Source organism: Motacilla alba, chromosome 3 (genome assembly GCF_015832195.1).
Source record: "Motacilla alba alba isolate MOTALB_02 chromosome 3, Motacilla_alba_V1.0_pri, whole genome shotgun sequence".
NCBI lineage: Eukaryota > Metazoa > Chordata > Aves > Passeriformes > Motacillidae > Motacilla > Motacilla alba.
Window position 1 is genome coordinate 99,305,076 of NC_052018.1, and position 23,081 is coordinate 99,328,156.

Consider the following 23,081-nt stretch of genomic DNA (forward strand, 5'->3'; position numbering starts at 1 on the left):
TCGTTTTATTTTAAAATAATAGGCAATAGCTGGTACAAAATTTTACCAATGCCTACTTTGCCTGACAGGAAGCTTCCACCATCATGATTCACTCCTCTGCTGTGTGCAGAGGTCTCCCATGAATGGTGCTACTGCACCTTCAAATAGCTACAAAAGAGAGATGTCCAGACAGTGTCCCCTAACAGAGTCAGTCTTTAAGGAAAAATAATTTACTAATTTTTTTTAAAAGGGTAAACTACTTACTGATTTATTGTTAGTTCAGCTTTTTTTCTCTTTCCATTCCAGTCTTTAAATTTCCTTACTCTGTCTTGGCGTCACTTCAAGACAAATACCCAGAATCGTGAATGTTAAAAAGGTGTGTTTGAAATAATACCTCAAGCTCAGGAGTGAATATTTAATGTGAATTCAATATAATATTAAGAACAGTTTCTGCACCTCAGGCCATGCCTTCCTACAAACCTTGTCCTGAGGAAACAAATACCATGCAGAAAGGCATACGTGATACAGGCCCCAGAATTAATTCTTCATTATTTAAACAAACTTGCAAACATAAGCACGTTATTCACCTCCTTTGTAATCTCCAACAAGGAAGCAAGTTTGAGGTAAAACTCCTCGAAGAAGAAGCAAGGTGAAAAGATTACCTGCTCCAACAAGCTTACATACTTTAATTCATCTTTCCAGAGAAAGACTTAATTATTTAGAATAGATATAACCTGTTAAAATGGGATTTTCAAAATACCAATGTGTCATCGAACAGTTGTTATCATCTGAGGATAACTTCCATAGAGCGAATGCACAATGTTAAATGGCAAAGTTTGCAAGGCTTACGTCAGAGAAAAACCTGCAAGAGTGTCAGTATCATTGACTCTTACTTTGTATTTTTTCTGTACTGAAAGTTGAACCTTAACTGCAAAAGCCCAGAGCAAACGGCTGAATGGTCTGTAACACCTGATGGCTGTGTGCTGAGCAGTGATGCTCGCACCATAAACATTCCTCTGAGCAGAACCAGATACTCCAGGTCAAATGACTGATCACTTTGGGAATTTCTCAGAGTTAGGCTAAAAGACTACTTCATAAAAGACAGCACAATGTTCTTCAAAGTGAACATGTCAGCAATATTATTGCAGCATGAATGTATCTCCATTATTAAATTAATGACTGTGCTCTTTTTATTCTCTTGCATCGTGCTCACAGCTTCACAGCATGTGCCAAAATCACCAGAATACATAACAACAACAGGACACAACACAGTTGGAAAAGTGCCTCAAAATACAGAGAAATTGCTGGACCTGTGGTTGCTCTTCCCTCTCCCTGTATCTCCCACTGCCACCAAGGGACACACTGCAAGGCCACCACTGCCCTCAGCTCCATGGCTGTGATCCTCACCACAACATCCCCTCTGGAAGAGTTGGCTTTTCAAGGAAGGGTCACCATTTCAACAGACAGTTCTCTCACCCTTTACTACTATTCTTTATACTTATACCATATTACTATTCTTTGTTACTATTCTCTCGTGCCACTTTACTACTATTTCTATTATCCAAACCTGCAGCTCACTATCAGGGGCAAAACCTCAGTGATACAGATTCAATCTGCAAGTCTCCTCCCAGCTGTTATGTCAGAGCAGTGTGGCTGGCAGGGGATAGTTCCTGTGCGCAGCAGGCTGCTCTGCAGAGTTCAGGAAGGAGAAAAAATTCGGGCTCTGTAGATCTCACTGGCATCGTCCTGCTGATGGGTGGGCTGTGTCTGATGTCAGCAGGAAGAAGCAGGGAGCAAAGGATGGGAATACAACCAGGGCAAAAGGGAGGCAGCTGAAAATTCACATCTGTGTGAAGCTGGAATGGGGACATGCTCACACATGTCAGACACCTCAGCTGTCACACCCTGCGCACACACAGCAGTGGGAATGGTGTGTGGTGCAGGTGCAGTTATTTATTTCTTTAAGTCTATGTTTATAAACAACACAGTATACATTTTAACAGCAAGGCTAAACATAAAGCATTCCAAAATGCATCTCAGCAATAAACATAAACCTCAAGTTTTTGAAAGCCCATCCCTCCCTCCCTCCAAATTTGTTTCAATCAGGGAAATAGCTAAATGGATTTCTTCTAACTTTGTACTTAAAGTAAAATTCACCTCAAGGCTGACAAGCATAGAAAATTTCAGTCCAATGGGTGATTTTTTTTTTTGTTAAAGCTGCAATAGCCTGAAAACAGGCGCTTGTAATGAAGCTGCCCCATCAACCATAACCACACTGTCAGTAGAGCAACACAATCATATTGCCTGTGCAAAGAAGCAATGCATTTAACATTTTCTTCACTGTGTATTATCTATTAGCTGAGTTTGTCACAGAGATATGTGGCAGTTCCCTGCAATACTTATGAATATATGGCAAGGCATACAAGAATCCATCTGTGTCTGCTTCAGCATAGGTTTGTCTTATTACATTTTCGCAAACAACTTAAAACCTACCCTTCTCTTACCTTAGGTTTCTGTTAAATACTGTTACTATCTAAAAATTGAAGTTGTCTGAGGCAAACATCTCAGATCTTCCCATTGCTATTCTCTATTACTAATGCACATTACATGTTCAATTCTCCCTTGCTGTTCCTATGAAAAAGGTCTTGTCAAAAACAGATTTCATTTTTTCTGTGTATGCACAAATTAGTTATGGATGATTAACAAAGCATTCATTCTTTTATTTGCTTTGGCTGAGACTTGATCTGTGTTACATTCATGTGAGGGAAGCACTCAATTTTACGTTGATTAAATATGAAACACTGCACTCTTGATAAAAAGAGTTGTATTCAGAGCTGCATATTATACTGACAAAAGATGCATGTTCTTGGGCTAATAGTTTCTTAAACAAGTTTTTCCAGATTTTTAATTGCAAAAAACTTGATACAGCTGCTTTTTTTTTTCCTTCTCAGCAAGTACTGGGCAGTGAGAGCTTTGTGTCCCAAAGCAATGTGGTGCAGTCTTAACAAACAACAATAGTTATTTCAAATTGGATATAATAAAAAGGAATTTTCAAGTTCTGCCCCACAATTTGATTTCTTTAAACATAATTTGCATTGCGAAACTTTTTAAAAAAAAAAGGCTGCAAAACTAAGGACAGACAACAAACCATAATTATAGATCAAAAATTCAACAAAAATAAAGAGGTATTGGAGAAGTCTTATGGAAACTTACAGCCAAACATAACTGAGAACTTAGCCCTGATCTGCTGTTACTGACCCCAGCTATCACAGGATACCATGTGCACAAATGCTCCTCAGTAGGACCCATAAATTCCCCATGTCCATGACATGACATTACAGCAACAGAGCTATACCAAAGACGATGCACCTCGGTTAAGCAAGGTATTTAAGTGCAAGCCTAACTCTCAGTACACAACCTACTTGTAATTAAATCAAGTTAAAGAAAGCCATGTGATTAAGCACCTTGTTAAATCTGGGAACAAATTATTAGCCTTTATAAACCAGGAGATTCTGTCTTGGGGTTCACAGCACATGAAAACAAACACGAGCCCACAGAAACACGCACACAGGCAGAGGGGAGGGCATTTATTTTTAGCGAAACTATACAGAGTAAGGGCTGCTCTTATTCAGGTTAGGAGGAGGTCTGGCCACACATTCATTCTTTTCTAAACTTTCAACAAACAATTGATGATCTTATAAAACCTTTGCTAATGTTCCTATGCCACAAAAATAAGTCTGTTCAGTATCTTTCTCACACATCACCAAAATGAAAGCATGAACTTAAGAGTTTGCAATTTCACTGCCAAGCAGAGAGAATCCTAACACAGCATGAAGCTAGAAAGAGCTAAAGCAAGGGAATCTTGACAGAAGTTGGGCTTAGGAAGGACAACTAGTGCTCCACATGGAAGAAGGTGATTTCTGGAGGTGCCCCTGAAATATCACAGCGCTGGATGACAGGACAGCAGGAGAGAACAAATCGAAATTTGGCCAAAGCAGGTTATGCATGGTCTCTGCTTCCCATGAAGGGAGATGCTTTCTAGCTGGTATTGGAAGAGCCTGACAGTAGTGGCAGAGTTATGTGGGATTGAAGAGCCTGCTAACTGGCAGGTACTGGAAGAGCCCAATAACCCACCTGGAGGAAGGTCCCTCCAGCACTAATATGCTGCAGGTAGTGGACAAGAATGGGCCAGTGGAGCAGCCAGGCCCACATGGAGCAGCCACGCTGCAGCACAGGGTGGGAGCTCCTACAGGGCGTGGGAAGCATGAGGGGCCCCAGGAACACCCATCCCTCCTCGTGGGCCTCACCCAGAGTAGAGGGACAATGGGACAGCCTCTGCTTGCAGTCATCAAGCAGCATCTTTCTCCAAAGAAAAACCTGATCCCACTTTTCCAGCCACAGGCTCCTGCCTTGCACGTGCCATGGCACTTTACTGGCTCTTCTTTCAGGACCCAGTTCTGTTCACAAAACCAGTGGAAACCCCACTCAGAAAAAAAACCCCACAATGTTTCAGCTGGGTCAGACTGAGCTCTGCGAAGGCCAGGGGAGCACCAGCATGGGCACACAGAGGGGCTGCTGTCCACAAAGTGGGGAGCAGGGAGGATGGAGCAAGAAACCACCTGTTTTGACAGGAGAATACTGAGAATGGTTCAGCCGTCACATGGGGTTGCATTTTTATGCAGTATTGTGTGAAGATCTACTCTTCCTGTTCCAGCCTGTGTGAACTCAGCTCCCTGTCCTTGCAGACAGAGGATGGTTGAACTGAGACAAAGATTTTTTCTTTTTTCTTTAAGGAGCTCCAAAAACTTTTTTTTTTCCTTTGCTTCAGGTCACATAAGAACACACAAAAGGACAAAGCAATAAATGCTCACATGCACTTTCTTGTCTTTATTTCCATTCTCTGGAATGAGGCCAGAGACATCTAAGTAGTGCACTCTGTTCTCTTCCACTCCCGCACAGAAATTATGGACTCTCCTTCGCAGCCAATTTCCTCCTCCTTCTCTGTCTGGGCCCAAGCTTCAACCACTACAAAACAATGTTCCCCTGTTTCTCTCCAGGGCCCATTCTTCATGCATCCACCCCAGGCTCCCTGAGGCCTCCCAGACCTTTAAGGCTTTACTTTTACAGATCCAGGATGAAAACCTGTTCTTTCTGCTTCGATTCTGGGAAAATTCCACTCTCTCCCCACTTTGCATATGAACTTGGGTGCACTCATTTCCTCCAGGTTCAGCTCCTCCGTGGTGCAGAGGGGCTGCCACTCCCGAGGGCATTGGCACATCAGCAGCCCTGCTCAAGTACCTGGCACACGTCAGAGAGCTGCCCTGGAAAATGCAGAAATGTTTCATGGCACAGGTTCTCCCCAGTCCAAGCCTGAAAATTTAAACTGGGCATTGGCAAGTCAAACCATAGGTATGTCACGTATTACATCACTTCCCTCTTTTCAAAACTATCTAAATTTATTATTATTATTAGACTCGCACAATTTATAACTCATAAAAATAAGTGCTACAAAGTAAATACCAGTTTCAAATAATTAGTTTTTACACATTCTTTTAAAAGGATGTTATTCTGCACATTCCAGCTACCCCATGAATATTCCTGGAGTGCTACAGGCACAAACACTGTCAACAATTCTAAAGCTCCCCTAGAAATAAGGTCACATGTGTACAAAAGGCAAAGATATTCCTGATGGCTTGTTTATTAATATATCATGTTGCCATCTAAAACAAACACAAGAATAAATTAATAAATACAGAATATGTCAGATGGAAGTATTTTCTTCCCTACTTCTTGGCTGTGAAGTTAACATAACTTACGGATTTGGAAAAAAATCTCAGTGCTAATTAAGTTAATATTCAATCCATCCATATTTTAAAATATTCCACAATAAAAACAAATTTAAAAAACAGAACTAAAAAACCCAACAAACAAGCAGACCTAATCTCATGATTATTGTTATGTAGACGCACTTACAAGATGTATGCATTAATCAATTATCAGAAAGTAGTTCTTCAGTCCCAGGTAGTCAGCAACAGCACTCGTATAATATTACAGAGTGCCTGATGTTTTGGCAAAACTAGAGCAGGAAAAAATGAAACTAAAAGGCATATTGTACATGTGACCTACAGGACTGGGATTATTACCTCTAAGCTTATTAAGAGTAAAAGCTGTCAGTCGGACCACCCCACAACCAGGGAGGAAAACTGAGATTACTCAGCAGCAAAAGGCATAAAAAAAGGAGACGTGTCTTCTCAGAATGGACGGAGGCAGAGAGTAAACCACAGCCCTGCTTCAGCTATCTGAGCAGTAATTGGCTCACAGGAGCGACTGCCACGTTAAGGCATTATCATTATCTAGCTCACATAACTGGAAATTCACGCTCTGTTCTTTAAATTGGCTTAACCAGCAGCATCTGCAGCACTTTAATTAATTACAGCAATTGGCGTACCTTAAAAGTAGATGCACAGATCTGAAATGATAATGCCCCATGAGTAATAATTGTAAACTAGCATTAAAACAGACCTATCCTAAACAAAAACTAGGGTATACTGTTGGGCTTCAACAGAAAACAAGCTTCAACCTAGTAATTATTATTGTCTGCCCAGGTTCACCAACAGATACTACAATTCTACGTGACACTTTACATCCAATTAGCTCAGGAACGCAGAAGCTCACAACACGTACAGCAAAAATCTATTCAGGTTTGATGGTCTCCTGACAAAACTTGCTCAGACACCTAAATTTGGGGTTCCTTGATACATAAACTTTGAGTTAAAATCATAACAGAGACTGAGTGCCACTATTTATTTTTAGTACACTTCTTCTAAAGAAATACAGAAGCCAGACATCACAGTAAGCTCAGAAAGAAGTTTTTTTGACAGCCATTAGCTTTGCTTCAGTAAAAAAAATCCACAGGCACTGTACATAAACGTGGATTTATTTTATTTCTGATATCTGCAGCTCTAAAATACAGAGGAATTACTTGGAAAAAAAATTTGGAGACAAGAAGCTAAAAAACTCTTTTGTTCCTTTTATGTGCAGCGACTTGAAATCTTTACTTAGAAGAAAATAGTTTTTAAACCCTGACAGTGAAATCCAGGTACACATCTCAGAAAAATCTAAAAGTTGTTCTTCATACCATTTCCAGACAGAACACAAAACAGTATCAAGATTTGTTGTGACTCGCTTCTGTACAATTTCTGGTTTAAAGACAGATTTTACATTTAATTAGCACCATGCTGCAAAATGGGACACAAGAATTTTAACCAGGCATCTTGCATGTAATGGAAGTTTAAACTTTTAAATAGCTCAGTGCTCCTGAATTCATCAAATCTGATCCTCAAATTCACAGGTAATTTAGGGGTCAGAATACCTGGTTTAAAGGCCACTAGCAAACCAAATGTGAACTCCCCATTTATCAAACACCAGTCTTATCTTTTACAGCCATGTGAAAGAATGAAGCACAGCTTTCTTGATTCTAGTAAAGATGCCAAGTTTTGAACATTATTTTTAGCCCAAAGAAACCCAAAACCAAAGGGATGACTGGTTTTAAGTAGCAAAAACTTTAACCATCTAATAAAAATAGGTGCTGCAGCACAAAATACACCTTTGTGCAATGCTGTCCCATGCCCATTTCTGAAAGCATGACTGGTCTCCTTGTAACTCACAGCACTCACACGGAGGCACAACCTCAGCAAGGCAGAGCACAAGCCCGAACAGCTAAAATACCAAGGCTGATGTAGCAGCAAAAACCAAAACCAGCAATCTTATGTAGCAACTCACACCACACAGACATGCAAAAGGCAGCCAGAGGAGAAAAATACCTTTTGTAAAGCAGTAAAACCAGTGACTGTGTTTATATACTCCGTGCCTACTGTGTCTGGGCTGTGCAGACAGCAGTGAAGCTTCACTGCTATGTGTAATTTTAAGACATGAATACCTGTGCCCAGAAACACTCTGATAACATGTTTATCTTGGGTGTACAGAAAACAACTGCATGCACAAATGAACAGATACAGTCAATGTAATGACGTTCATCTCCTGAGTACTCATTTATAAATCCCAATCTAGAAACAATATGTGCTACTAAAGCACCAGCCTCTGATGATAAAGGGCCACAGCGCAGGAAAAATAAAAAATAAAATAATAATTCTTATCTAAGCCTGATAGTTATTCCACACAGTCACCCATTTCTGATGGAGAGGGATCACAAGTGCACAATACAAGTTATTCGTTGACTAAATATCATCCCGAAATGCTTGGCTATAAAGGTTGGAAGGATTAACACAAAAGGTCCCACTCCAAGACAAATGTCTCCTTCATAGTTCAGTTCACAGCCATCACAACTGCTCAGTCAGGCCTGCGATCCCAGAGCGCCAGGCATATACCTGCTAACCAAACACACCAAAGTCTTGGAAAATCTCTTGTTGATTCTGGCATCTTTTTAGAGGAGATTTTAATTACCACCAGAGAGAAACAGACTTTTTAAACACGCGAAGATCCCAAACAGTTTCCGCTTCAAATCTCAGCACTTTCTGAAACAACTTCCACAATTACAAATTTGCCAGGCTGGCATGATTCGCATGCCACTTCCTCCTTTCTCCTCATTCAGTCTCTCACCTTTTCCTAGCAAAAAAAAAAGTGAGACAAAGAACGGCTCCTCCCCAGTTTTAAACTGCTTGCAGAAGCCTTACACGATTTAATTGCACATTTATATAGCGGCCTCTTTTCAAAATAAATGTAGAGAAATTAATTAATTAGCATGCACTAAAACATGCTGGGGTCTGGTGCAGCAATAAAATCACTCTGTGATTTTCCAACAAACCATAAGTTTTAGGGGAAAAAAATTGCTACTGCAATACATATTTTAAATATGCATTTGGATTTAAACATTCTTGTCTAATAATTACACTCTTTCACATGGCCTCACATTTCAGAAACTATCTGAACTGTGCTTATCTCCTTTTATTTTCAGTAACAGACTACGGTATGAAAACTAAGATTTTGAAAGGAGAAAGGGCTGAATTTTAGTGCTAAATATTTTATCCTTAGTGGATGGTAATTTTTCTACTCCCTCTACTGGCATACTTTAAAAGCAAGTAAAGAAAAACCTGAAGGACATTCTAGCTTGTAAAACAAAATGAGAAAATATTTTTTGTAACTTCAAAATAATTGTTTGCACAACTCAGCAAAACATTATTCTTAAATCTTGGGGATTTCTAAGCCATCAACAAATTTTTGGCAGATTTCTTAATTGTAAAAATTAGCTGAGCATCTCAAAAAAAACCATCCTGGACACTTTGTGTTAGAATTACTATCAAGTAGTCCCATCACCTGTCACTGCTCTGATCAAAACAGGTCACTCCCTCAAACATACTCCATGGCTAAAAGACCCGAAGAGTGATCTATGGAACAGAAATCTACATGATCACCATGAGTCTACATAAATAAGCAAAAATATCCTGAGCTTAACGAGTTGCTACTTAAATGTTAGACAGTGCTCTGTGAACCATTTTATATTAAAATTGGATAGTTCTAAACATCACACATACAAGAAGTATTGTTTGACACAGTGCCATTTTGATGATAAATTGCAATCTACAGCTCAAATAATTCTAGCCAGGGATTAACATTTCAGAGGCTGAGCCAGAGATTATGTGTGTGGATCTTGAATTTCATCATCTCCCTTCGGCACAATACCTCATTCTTCCTTTTTTCATCTATTCTCTCATGAAGGGTCAGGAAAGCTTAGCCTTGCTGTTTCATTCATTTCATCTCTACATTAACCAGATACCTTGCAGTCTTTAGTTCTTACGTGTTATTCCATTACAAATACTACAGCCACACTGCACTGTGCTCCGGCTAATGAGGCATGTACCAAATCAAAGGCTGCCATCAAGTGGCTGGAGCACACTGCCAGCACTATGCAAAGTTAGTGTTCTGCACGGGCTTTCACCAGGACACACTGTTGTTCAGGGTGCATTAAACTCTGCCCCGATTTAAAGCTTGGAGGGAAATCCAGATGCTAAGAGATGGTGGTCCCACACCATTCCATTTCCTTCCTTCCCAATTCTTAAGTCCAGCCTAATAGCTGGCACCACCACACAGAAGATGTTCCTGTTTCTCACCAGTCTGATCAGCAGGGTTCAGAATTTCTACCATCACACTGCTCATCACTGTGCACCAGTGGAGACCAGCCTTAATAACCAGTCAAAAGCTTCCCAGCTAGCAGTGGGACAAGAAGGGTGTCACAGAGTGGAGGTTTCACACAAGATGGGAAGAATAAACACAGTTTCTTGTGCCACCATACCCAGTTTCAAATCAAACTGCATTTAAGATTGTTAATCCCTACTCATCCTGAACTTGAAGACAATATGAGAGCTCTTCGTTGCAGTGATAGTGATGAACATCTTCAGCATTACTCAGCAATTTGAAGCAACCATGCCCTGATAGATCATTCTTCAGCACAAGCATTCCATCCCACCCACACAACTGGCCTTTCCATACACGTACTGTATCGCCACATACCATCAGCTCTAAACCACAGCCTGTTACTCCAACTCATCTTTGCCTGACAGGCAGAAAAACAACCAACCACAACCAAAGCAAAACCCACTTTCAAAGAATCACAGATTCACCAAATGGGTGAGGTGGGGAAGGACCATAGTTGAGATCATCTAGTCCAATCTCACTGTTCAAGCAGGGTCCCCTCAGAGCACGTTACTTAGGACATTGTCCAAATGGATGTCCATCTCCAACGAGGGAGACTCCAACACCTCTCTGGGCAACCTTTCTAGCACTTAGTCACCATCACAGTCAAGTTTTTCCTCCTCATTCAGGTAGGGCTTCCATTGTTCCAGTTTCTGCTTGTTGCCTCTCATCCTATTGCTTGACACCACCAAGAGGAGCCTGGCTCCATCCTCCAAATACTGATATATGTTGATAAGATCCCCTCACAGTCTTCTTCAGCCCTAAAGAGGCCCAGCTCCCTCAGCCTCCCTCATAACTGAGGTGTTCCAGTCTCCACAACATCTCCAGAGCCCTCCTGTGGATTCACTCCAGGACTCTCTTGTACAGAGGGGCCCAGAAGTGGACACAGCACTCCAGATGAGGCCTCTCCAGAACTGAGAAGAGAGGCAGAATTACCTCCCTCAACTTCCTTCTTCTCACTTTTCAGTGCACCCAGACAGAATTTTTTCCCAATGAAGAAGAGTGGCGTCTTTCTAAAAATTGTGGCAATTTTGCTACACTATAGGGAAAAAGCTTTGCACAAGCCATGGGACAGAAAAGTTTTGCATGGCAGGGATGAAACTAAAGATTACCCAGATGTGTCTTTGCAGATCATGTCCATCCACAGCATGACTTCCAGCAATTCAGCTGTCACACAAAATAACACCTTCCATCTTGCAGTTGCAATGAAAATACCAAGAAAATATGATCTGAATGTAATTGATGAAGACAGACACAATTCTCTTCATTTCTGAAAGGGTTTGGCTCCAGAGTACAAAAAGCTGAAGAGCCATGTTCTCCCTGCTACCCACAGTGTCTGACCATCCAGTCTCCCTTGGTATCCCCTTACCATTGTCATTAGCCACGTCTTGCATCCTGGACTTCTCATTTTCTGATGGTAGTCGTTCTCTATGTTATTTTTGTATTATTTTCAGATTTTTTTTAGCACTTGGAAGTGGAAAACACTACCAAACCTCACATTTCAAATAACTTCTAACTCTTCAACAGGAGAAAAAAAAAGCAAATACAACTAATTTTCATTTTGGGGATCTACTTTACAGATAAAAATAGGACACAATTCTTCACCTGATTTTCTACATCACTTCTGGATTGCTAAATATTGTATGTGTTCTTTGAATTTTGTGCTGTGCCTTCTTGAGACTGTTTCATGGAGTTGTTTTGCTTTAGGGAGGAAAGTTTTAAGAGTTTCTTTAATCTATCCCTTGCTGAGCAGAATACTCTTATAGTACAAATCATTAAAACTATATTATAAAAACTGAGTCTTTAAAGAAAATCTCTGAAAACTAGCAAGTCTATTTATTTTTAGCAGATGAAGTCCTCAGAGTCAGACAGAGCTATTTGCTATCTCAGGCTATGCTGCACATGGTATTAAAACAAACTTGGAAAAACTGTCATCCATCCTGCTCAGTCTACCATTCTACCACACGGCCAGGAAGGGCAGGTTGGTTTGTTCTGAGTTCTAGTCTACAGAAAACCCTCCAGAAGCACAAATACTGCTATTTAACAGTGCAATGTAACACACAACTGTACCATCTTCAGCCTTTACATGAATCATGTTTTTTTAATACATATATATATATATAGAATTGCTGAAGTAGAGTGCTGTGGTTAAGGAATGGTTGTCCCTGACTCAGTGTGCACACTGAGACTCTCCACACCATGCTGCACTCACTCCCTGTCCCCTCCTGTCTGAGGACTTGCCTACTGAAAACTGGAGCTGCATTTACCCTAACAGAATTTCCTGCGGTGGTCATTCCTCCTCACACACCCACGTTGCCGGGGCAGAGGTGGGTTTTCCATCCCACTTCCTCCTGTCATCCATCTGGTCATGCAGGTAAAACCCTAGGGTACCTCGTGGTGTGAACCCCTTCTCTCAAGCAGGGTGTGCTTGCTCCCAGTAGCAGAGACCCTGGTCTGCACTGTTGGGACACGGGACATTTCCTCTCCACCTTACTTGAGCCTTTCCATTCTGTCCCCAGTCTTGGACTGTCTTTCCACAGCTGAGACACAAGTTGTTAGGGAGGCAGAGAGACGGTTTTCATATTGCTGGAGTTGGGCAGTCACCTGAAGCACTGCTTGTTGTCCTTTCATTGACACCAATGCCAATGAGCTGGCACATAACAATGGCACACTCCATACAAATTTCCACCATGTGGATTGTGTCCCCTGGACCTCATCTGCATCTACAGGGGACTCCTGTAATTTGAACCCTTATGGATTACCTCCAGCACAGCTGATTGTCTCAGGTACCGGGTACCTTCCTCCATGGCATTCCACCTTCCTGTCGCACCACTAGATCATCCTTGGGAGACCTTGCTGCATACTTGGCAGAAGTGGCCTCCAGAGACTCAGATTCCCTTCTCAATCCCCTTGTGAATGCCCAAATCCCAGGGATCCCAGGGATTCCATAGCATGGGCCATGATATCTCAGCATTGGAACAGCCAGGTCACCAGGGGCTCACCAGTCTGGCAGCTGAAATCTTAATCTCACAGCTCTGTCCAGAATATGGATCAGGTGATTATCTCTGGCCCTGCCTCTTCCTCCTGTTGTGAGGGCCCTGCTTCCTCTTCATCCCTCACTATGCAAACTGATTTGGTCTTGGATTTCTCCTTCTGTACAGGACCAACTGCTACAGGCTGTCCCTCTGATTCAGCTCAGTTTGAGCGGCCACGGTGCCTGCAGGTCTGACTTCCTCCTCCTCCCCCCGAGGGTGCTGTCCAGTCTTGAACTGTGTCTGGTGAAGAGCAGCCTGGACCCAGAACACTGCAATAAATTGCTCCTCTCTGGAGTTGCCACAGCATTCTCCTTGCAAATATTCTGTCACGTTACCAGGGTCCCATTGTTGTTCAGGGGTGAACCTCCAAACCACTGGAGCAGAGAACTTCCCCAAATATCGGCCCATTTTCTCCCACATTCCATGGCACTCGTGACTGTCCACCCTTGGGGCAGATCTTTGAGTGACATCCCTAGAAATCTCTGTCCTGACTAAGCAGGTGTGGACTGCACTGAGAAGTCATAGCAGACATAGCAACAAGAAAATGCTTTCCTTAGCATCCAAGGGAAATACAAAATTCTCAAAACCTGTTGTAAGAGGCCTGAAGGAGGAAAAAGGAGTGAGAAGCTGGGGAAAATAATCCTCCTCTGTTCCCCTCCCAGACTGCAAAAATTAACCCTGTCCTGGCCAGAACCAGGACATACATTCCACTGTGCTCAGAACAGCAACCTTTGAGTTCAGGGACGCAAGCCTGTATTTGCCTGTATTTGGCAAAAATTCAGTTTGTTCTTATATTTATGCTAGTGTGTGGAAACAGAGAAAACACTGGTAAGTTACAAAATGCCCTTTACAGCAACTTATTCATTACCATTTTATTCAGGCAATCTTTGCAGACAAGACTAAGGTTGCCACCATACTTAAGCTAAACCAGAAAAAGTTTGTTTCTACTGCCTGTCAAGATTCAAGAAGCCATTTGACTCAGATATTGATAATGCAAAACAATAAGAAAGGAGAATCTTCACAGGAAAAATACAATGCGATGGTGTAGCATCAATTCAGAATGACGAATATGCTGGGAGGGAAATAAATGAAAAGGCATCAATTAAGTCAATTAATTTCTATTATATTAAACTATATTAAGACAGCTAACAACCAAAGATAAGAGGCTGAAAGAAATAACACTCAGAGCTATTAAACTGCCAGATGGTTTTCCTAATAACAAGGATTTTCAGGAGGCCAGAACTCTTATTTTTCTGTCAGCTGGCTATGGTTCTGCTGCTGGCCTCTATTTTTAAATAATATGCTCTCAGTTAAATTACAACTGCTTGCATGTACAATCCTATCCAGTTACTTAATGCAGAGCTACATTTTACACAATAATGGATATTTTAATTCTTTTTTTGACACATATTTCTGTACACTGAGCACAGGCAATTGCAAGGTATTATCTCAAATCAACCAAAATATTCAATTTGACTCCCAGATTATCTGCCTTTGAAGGTGACTTATGTAAAAAACATTTTTCATTAAATGCACTGCCATTTTTTCCATTTTCCATATTAAATATTTTGTACTACGTGGCAGCAGCATATGCTGCTGTTTTAACACCATACAGCTACCAAGTCAAAAATGAAATTTATCCATCATAATGCTGCCCCAGACAGTGGTATTTTACATAATGATATTCTGAACCACATCAAGAGCAAACACACAGCCGTGACTGTATGGAGATGTAAAAACACACTCAGACACGTACAACCAGAAAAAATGTGGCAAGCTGAACAAGCTTAAAAGCAAACACTTTTCTATTAAAAGGCAAGTTGCTTGGCTCAGCTTATGCCTGGAGTATGATTAGAACCCCACTGTAAAACAATCACCAAGACACTTTTATGTATTTGATGTCTGAAAGAGAAACGACCTCATGCAGACTCTGGCTCTTGCACGCGCTGGCCAATGTATTTTACTGCTGATTTCCTATGAATAAACATATGCTAAGAGTGGCTGAAACACACTGCTGGTTTTAAACATGCCTAATGTAGTATTAGAGGTTTGTTTCCAAAGCTGTCTGCCTTGTCTATCAACTTCCCCTCTCCAGCTGGCAAGGGACACCACCGATAGCAACTCCAATCAGCTGCCACGTACAACTTGGCTATAGGAGACAGATTCCTCCAGCAGGAAATAGCCTCCCCTCAAAAACCCAAACAAAATGGTCCTAAGCAATTTAGAAAACAGCTGTACTTTACTGCTGTGAAACAATAATAACTGTATAAATTAAATGTTGCCATGTATGTTCGTGTACCACACTTCGTGAGACACAAAGCCAGACCCTCACACCTGGCATGCTCTGCCCAGAGCCCAGGGTCCTCCTCTTTCCAGCTGCCACTTGCAAGACCCTCCCATGTCGCATAAATACCAGAAAATGAGATATCTCCTTCACCAGAAAATGTTAAGCCAAAATGCTGTAATATAGTTTTCAAAATTGCCATAGCATCTGCCAAATTATATTTGATATAGATGCACTTAGTGCAGCTATTTACACAGCATCAGAAACAAAACTATTTAAAGCACAGTTTGGGCCCTGTATTTCATTTAGGAGATGAAGATTGAACACCAAAAGAAAATTTTCATAACTATTTTTGAAAAAACACAGTAGAGAAGACATTGATGGACTCACATTTCACACTCATTCAGAATTTTAAAAAGCTATTAAAAGTGTGAGAAGTTAATTAGATATTAGGAGTTATTTTAGCAGTTTCTCTAAACTTCTTATTTAAATAAGATTTTTGTCATCTCTCAGCTGTGCTTTAATAGGTTATTATGTATTGATGACAGAAAGGATTCACAGTGGCCCTGATTCCAGGTGATCTGGGCACAGTCTTGTTTTGGTCAGAAGGAAAATGACATTGCAGACAGTAAGTTGTATGTCCTCACTTGACACTAACAGGCTTTGCCTGGGGATACAGGAGTGGCTGCAGGTCAAAATATCAATTAATTAACTATGCTGCTCAGAGAAGTTTATGCAGCTCTTGTCCTCACAATGCCTGCCTGAAACCAGGGCTGCTGGTGCCTCCCCTTTGTGCTGGGCTATGTAGAGGGGGAAAACATCCACAGTCTTTCACACTTGCCCTAAATTCAAGTGGTAGTTTACTTGTCCTACAGCATTTGGTGTAGAATTTCTCCAGCAGAACTCAAGCAAGTGCAATACACTTCCACTACCTTCTGTACTTTTCAGAGGAGATGCCAAATCCAAGGAGACTGTTTAAGTAAGAGACTCCTGTAGGGTCAGTGTGCACACACAGAGGAGTCACCTACTCTCAGACACCCCAAAGCAGAGTGATCCACTCTGTGCTCCTTTCCCGAGTCAGGACCCTGCCCCTGACCGCATTTCCCTTTTGGTTAAAACTGCCCAGAGAGGCCATCATGGAGCACAGAAGGAACAACAATGTATTACTGGAAAAGCACAGGATCAGGCCTCCAAGAAAGACTTCCTACCCTGGTTCCTTTACAGCCAGAGCAGCCAATCAAGACAACAATTTCTGCAAGTTTTGCTCCAAAGACCTAATCTCGGAGATTTCTCAACTAGAACAAAGTGCTAAATATTTAATGTAAGCAAAAACTAAAAGTAAAACAGGTTTTCTGAATCTCTCTTACATTTAAAGCAGAACAAGAGTGAGACAGCTGACAAAGCAGCATTTAATTCCTAGCTATATCTAAACCAGAATACTCAGCCTAATTTACACAGGCAGCTAGTCACAGTTCACATAATCACACACAGCAGAATATGACAGGGGAATTAAAGGACCAGGAAAGCATGTCTGAACTATAAGCTACTCTAAATATATTAAATGCAGACATTTACTTCAGAAAAAAGCTAACCCAATCAATTATTATTTTAAGCAAAAAATTACTTCTAGCAAAAAATACAAAACGAATGCAGAGAGAGGCTTTTACTACTGTTTCTCAAATAAAGGAAATAGCAAACTTAAACTTAAGGTCTCACAAGGTACAAAGATGCACTAGAAGAGACACCCATGATTTTGTAATAAATTCTGATACAGCAACTGATCAGCAAGTAAGGAATTCATCCTGTTCCTGTGTCAGTCTTTTCCCCCAGGTTCTTCCAGCAAATGGCATCAGCAGCACTCAGAATTCCAATTCCCTATGCTATGCCAGCATTTGCTCCCCAACATCTATTTCCAGAAACTGGTGGGGAGATTAGACTTAGGCTCTCATTCAGATGCAGGGCAAAACCTGCCCTTGCAGAGTTAGTGTTGCAGCAGTCCTGTAGTAAAAGATATTCAACCACCCAGTAAAAAAGTATGCTTTTACCAAAATTCTGGGCTAATTACTGTTCCTATTCAAATGAGTTTTTTCTCTAAAAGATTCATCAGGAAAACAACATATTCAGAGCTGTATCTGATTAAAACTTAAGTTAAGTTTTGCTACTACCTCATTTTATTGTATCACATTTAAAATGCTGTCCTTTAAGACTAGAAAGAAATTAATTTCTATGTCCCACCACCTACCCTCTCTTTCCCATTACTTTCACCTAATTTATCACCTTTATTAGTGGTGTCATGCCAGGCATTTCAAGAGAGAGAAATAATCTCCCCAAACCTGTGAGTGATAAAACATGCTCCAGGGCATTCAAAATGAGAAATCATCATGAGCAACCATGATCCAGAATTTCAGAGGTGACAGGGGAAGGGTGGACTGGGGGATGTCAACTACAAAAGAAAACACATGTACCAATAAAATGAAGCTGATTATGTCAATTGCTCTGTAATGTTTTCTAATGTTTCTTTTATTTCGAGGCTTTGCTGATATTTGAGTGGAAGCCAATTCAGAACTCTTTCTAGGCTGGGGTTCCTGAAGCGACACAAGAGTGACAGACAGAAGGAAAAGTCAGATCTCTTTTTTTCAGCTTAAACTCGTAACTCTTCGTAATTTCTCCCTGAAGGTCAGCATGAACACAGCAAACTCTAGACTCCTTTCTTCTCTCATTCCGGAAGTTTTAGTGGGTCTACTCAAAAAGGCATCATTAGAAAACAGTGTCTAAAAAGGCAGCAAAGCTTTTTTGAAGACTTTCTAAAAAGGACAGATGCAGAAGTCAGTCCAGGTTCCTAGATCTCAGTGTAAGAACAGCCTGGAATGATTCCCCAGGCAGGTGACAGAGTGCAAGCAGAGCTGGGCACAGCTAGTTCCTGAAAGCCATGGGCAGCAGTAGCAGAGCAGGACACTGAGCACTCACATAAATGAATCCGTGGAAAGAGAATGCTAATGACCTGCTAATGCAATCACGGGAAGTGAAATCCCACATGTAAACACTGTCACATTACTGGGGTCGATTAGTCAGCGGCAAGAAGGAGGGAGCCTCCAGCCACAGAGAGCAGACTGTTCTCCCGAGCTGTAATTGCTAAAAAAAACCCAAGAGCAGCCTAAAGTGTATCAACAAAGATCTGGGCCAGAATGACTCCCCACAAGGACAATGGAGCATTGGAAGAGGCTGACTGGCAGTGCTGCAGAGAGCCCACCTTAATGTTTTTTTTAAACTGTTTAGGCAAGTGTTTGTCTGGAATTATGCTGCCTTGAGGCAACAGTACAAGACAGGTGAGGCTGCCTCCAGCTCTAGTTCACAGGAATGTACAAGCAAAGCTTCAACAACAGGTGGGGCATGTTTCTCCATTCATCTGCCAAATCAGTAGGTCTGGAATTAGCAAAGACCAAGTTTTAATAGGTCTGCCACATAAAAAGAGGGCCACAGTTTGTGTCAGGAACAACAGCAATTACTCTCAGTGGAATTTCCTACTGGAAAGGGCTTGCTCACCATAGCCCTGAGGCCTGGGAATGACCTACGGACAACAGTGAAACATAAGCACAGGTGGGAAGATAGAAAAGCCTACTATGAACTTTGGAATGTATTACTGTGCTAGACACACAAACATGGGCTCAAAAATATTTTTGACAAAAAGCTGGGAAACTTGTTTCATAGTCTGTGCAGTTTCAAGTTGGAAAACATTCCATGACTTTAAGCTTCATTAAGAATGTAGGAAGTAACTGTCTACAAAGCTGCCAGCAAACAAGTAAATACGGTTTGTCTTCAGTGGATGTTCTTATGTACTTTTCCATGCTTTGAGCATGCTAGGAAGCAAAACAACATTTTTTCCATTGCTTCAGATACTTTTATTTGAGACAAAGCTCATGTCCATAGAGCCAGTGAAAGCTTCCACATCTTTGGACTAATTTAAATCTCCTCTCTTCCCTTCTATCCCTTTCTCATTCCATTAGCTAAGCAATGTGCAGAGACCAAAACTTCAGGTCTGCTGAACTTTTCTCAGAGGTGCAGTCTTTGTTTCAAAACTGCCCTCCCTCCTGGCCCCTCTGAGGGGACACTCAATGAGCTCAGACAGTGAAAGGAACCAAATATGGAAACAGCATATATTCAAGTTACTCACAGAAGCAATGAGAGAGAAAAGTCACTTACTGGAGTAAGGGGCTTATAAAATAGAAGGCAACTCGTCCTTGTTCTTTAAATGGAATAGGCAAAATACATTAACACCAGTCTGTGAGATTTTGAAAGCCTACTACCACTCTACACATGGGCAAGTCTTATTCTTATTAATTAATTTCTTGCTCTCCTACTTGCAACAGCCAACCTGAACACTCAATGTTATTATTCAGCAGAACATAAAAAACACTAAAAGAATCCCAATAACTGCCTCATGACACAAAAGCAGATAATCAATTACACAGATTGTGGTTAAAGAGAGATTAAATTAGAGACAAGAAAGTTACCAGTAAACATACACAGAACACAGCTATGAAGGAGATAAAGACATAGAAAAGGCTGATGGAAAATGAATACCAAGATTTAAATGGTAAGAAACTGCTCTATGATCAAACTATTTATGGATTATACACACAGTAGATGACAAAGTTCACCTACTAGAATACAAATACAGAGTGACTAGGGCAATAAAAATACAGCTAGAAAAAAATCTACAATAATCAAGGTAATGGATCATGAATTAATGTACATATATTCCCAACAAGAAAATAACCACAAAAATCAAGTATCTTGTTTCCTCTTTATTTACAGCATGGCTTTCTTGCACAAATCATCTCATCACTAGTTAAAAATCCCTCTGAAAGTGTAGAATAAACTTGTTTGGAATTTGGTAGCATCTGCCTGCAAAGGCGTCAAACTGCAGCTGTATGTGTCTTCTACCTGGTCTTTGCTCAGCCATACTGAAGCATAACAAAATTATTTTGGAGACTGACTTTTAATACTAATTGAAAAAAGAAACAAACTCAGTATTTCTAGCAGAATTCACATAGCTTCACAATTAAAGCGCATCCCCCTAAGCTCTTCAGACTTCAGTATTTTATCTTCTGAGGGCTGCTGACCGAAGAGGAGGGGAAGCCCTGCAGCCTATCAAGACAGAAAATATCCCTGGACAAAACAGAAAAGGTCCTAAAGATCTTTGAATGTCCCCACACTTCCCAAAGGTGACCTGATCTTGCCAGGTTAATGACAAACATGTTGTTGTAAACCCAGGCAAAATACACTTTAGGCCCGAAGAGGGTAAATGCCTATAATTCAAGGAGTGAGAAGAATAACCTTCTGCCTCCCTTATTTTTAACAGGCAGATGTTCCATGCTCTGGAATGTCAGCCAGCCATTGGAACACCGGTGACTTGCTCGAACCGATGAACATGCTTTCATCCACCACTAAGTGGAGCTGTTACCCTGGGAAAAGAGTTTCTCCAGCTCTACCAGCATTAAGGGGAAAAAAAAAAAAAAGGCGGGGGAGAAAGAGGCGATTGAAAGCAGCCAGTTTCATAGTTTCTTTAGCTCTCAGTAATTTTTGCTGTAAAACTATGAAATATATAATTCTGAGGATACTAATTCTATATCCTCCAATCAAAGAATAAACATCTACCTACCAGTGACTATTTGGCAGTTCTTGTGAGATGAACTAACAAGTTCACAACTGAGGTTGTGAAGAAGTTCCCACATAACAGAAGATTGTCCTGCACAGTTCAGCAAAGGTGTGAGGCAGAGAGCAAGAACAGCAGGCAGCAGATGGTCTGCTGCCCCCTCTATGTGGAATACACTGACATGTAAAGAAAGCAGGACACAAGCTCAGTCCCATATAAAATCCTGAAAAAAAATCATCTACAACGTCACAGGAAATCCAGCTATACCCAGAGGAGCTGGCTGAGAAATACACTGACATTGTTTTATCCACAGCTACTTGTATGGTGACAACTGGGGATGGAAACTTCCCCAATTAAAATAAACTACATGAGAAAGAAAAGGCAACTCCAGGAAACAGTAACTAAACTATGTTTTGTGTTAACAAGTGTCATAGGTGAAAATAGAAACTTGACATTTAAAACAAAAGTATAAATAAAGCACTTTACTTTCAGCCCTTTTAAATGTTCAGTTACTGGTGATAAGAATAAACCTTAGCTTTAGATATTCAAATCACTTTCCAATATTGACAAGAAAAAGAAGCATTTTTAGGTTAAAAAAGATATGCAAAATCCATTGCTTCAGTGCTGTGTCATACTTCATAGAAAAGCAATTTCTTTTTTGTTTAAAAACAACATAAAAATTATGTTCCTGAGAGACAGTCCATAATGAAACTATATTAATGAGCAATAAACACTGTCTTGATACCACAATCCTTTAAAACACATTTGAAGACAAAGTTTCTTTTTCAAGAAAACCCCGGGTAAAGCAGCTTCCCCTTTTTCCAGCCAAGCAGCCCCAGAGCGGAAGCTGCTGCCCGGAACAGAGAAGGGAAAGGAAAAAAGTACTTCATGCAGCACTTGCTCTATGTAATGTCAAGCAGTGCACTTTGGCAAAGCCTGTTGTTTGTGCAGCCCTCAGGAACGCAGCTCTCTGGGAAGTTCTGGGAGCTCCTGGCTTGGAGGAGCTGGAGACTCACAGGAGCAGCTTTTGGGTTTTCACTCGGGGCACAGGACATGCAGAGGGATCCCAGAGAGCAGCTCATGACACTCCCCGCTGCTGGTCCCACCTTCTCATCCTGCCCCAAATTTCTCACCCATCAAAGGCGAGCAATGAAGCTCCACTCCCCCCTAGAGAGTGGCACTCAAGCCCAGAAGGGTGTGCTGCCATTTGGGACATACAGATATCATAACCCAGCTCTGACTTGTTCACTGCCCTGCTCAGACACAAATAATGTGTCACAGCTCATAAAACATTGAGTCATGACCCAGCTCTAACTTGCTCACTCCACTGCTCACAGCACACTAATGCAAGGCAGACTGAGGCTTACAGGGAAGGAATTTAAGCAGTGTAGTATTGCACTCCCCTCTCCTGCATTTTAATTGTAACATAGGTATTTATTGTACAATAGGTATTTTAATAAGCCTTCATTATTACAGAGCTAGGGTTTACGGTGGTTCAGCCGCTCAAATTTTATTCAAGACTTTTTCAGCATCTAGACACTTTTAATCTTTTTAAATGATTAAGTATTATACGTATAAAAAAAAAACCAAAACAACATTCCAGCTTACATTCTCTATGACAAACATCCATTCCTTGTCTTCAAACTCTTCAGCGTGGGGATCCTAGAAAAACAAACCAGAGAATTTGAGTCTAAAAATAATCCATGATGCAAGAGACTGCAAAACAGCCAAGATTTTCATATACTCTGAATTATTCTTACCCACAGAAGATGCCAGAGGGAAATATTTTAGCTAGGATGTAGGCTTTATGGGATGTCCACTATATGATGAACAAGTTGGGGTAAAACTATCAGTGAGGATTTAATAGAGACTCCTAAAAATACAAACATGAGGCTGATGCTGATGAAGACCTGTAACT

The 23,081-nt window shown here is 41.0% G+C and overlaps 1 protein-coding gene across 15 annotated transcripts in view; it reads right to left on the bottom strand.

The window, feature by feature from the left end:
• Nucleotides 1-23,081, bottom strand: part of EHBP1 (EH domain binding protein 1) — a 207,348-nt gene that overhangs the window by 138,089 nt on the left and 46,178 nt on the right. For all 15 annotated transcript variants that reach the window (XM_038133307.1, XM_038133314.1, XM_038133303.1 and 12 more), the window contains one exon: nt 22,772-22,825. In XM_038133307.1, coding sequence (XP_037989235.1) covers nt 22,772-22,825 — 54 coding nt within the window. The remainder of the gene's footprint in view (nt 1-22,771; nt 22,826-23,081) is intronic.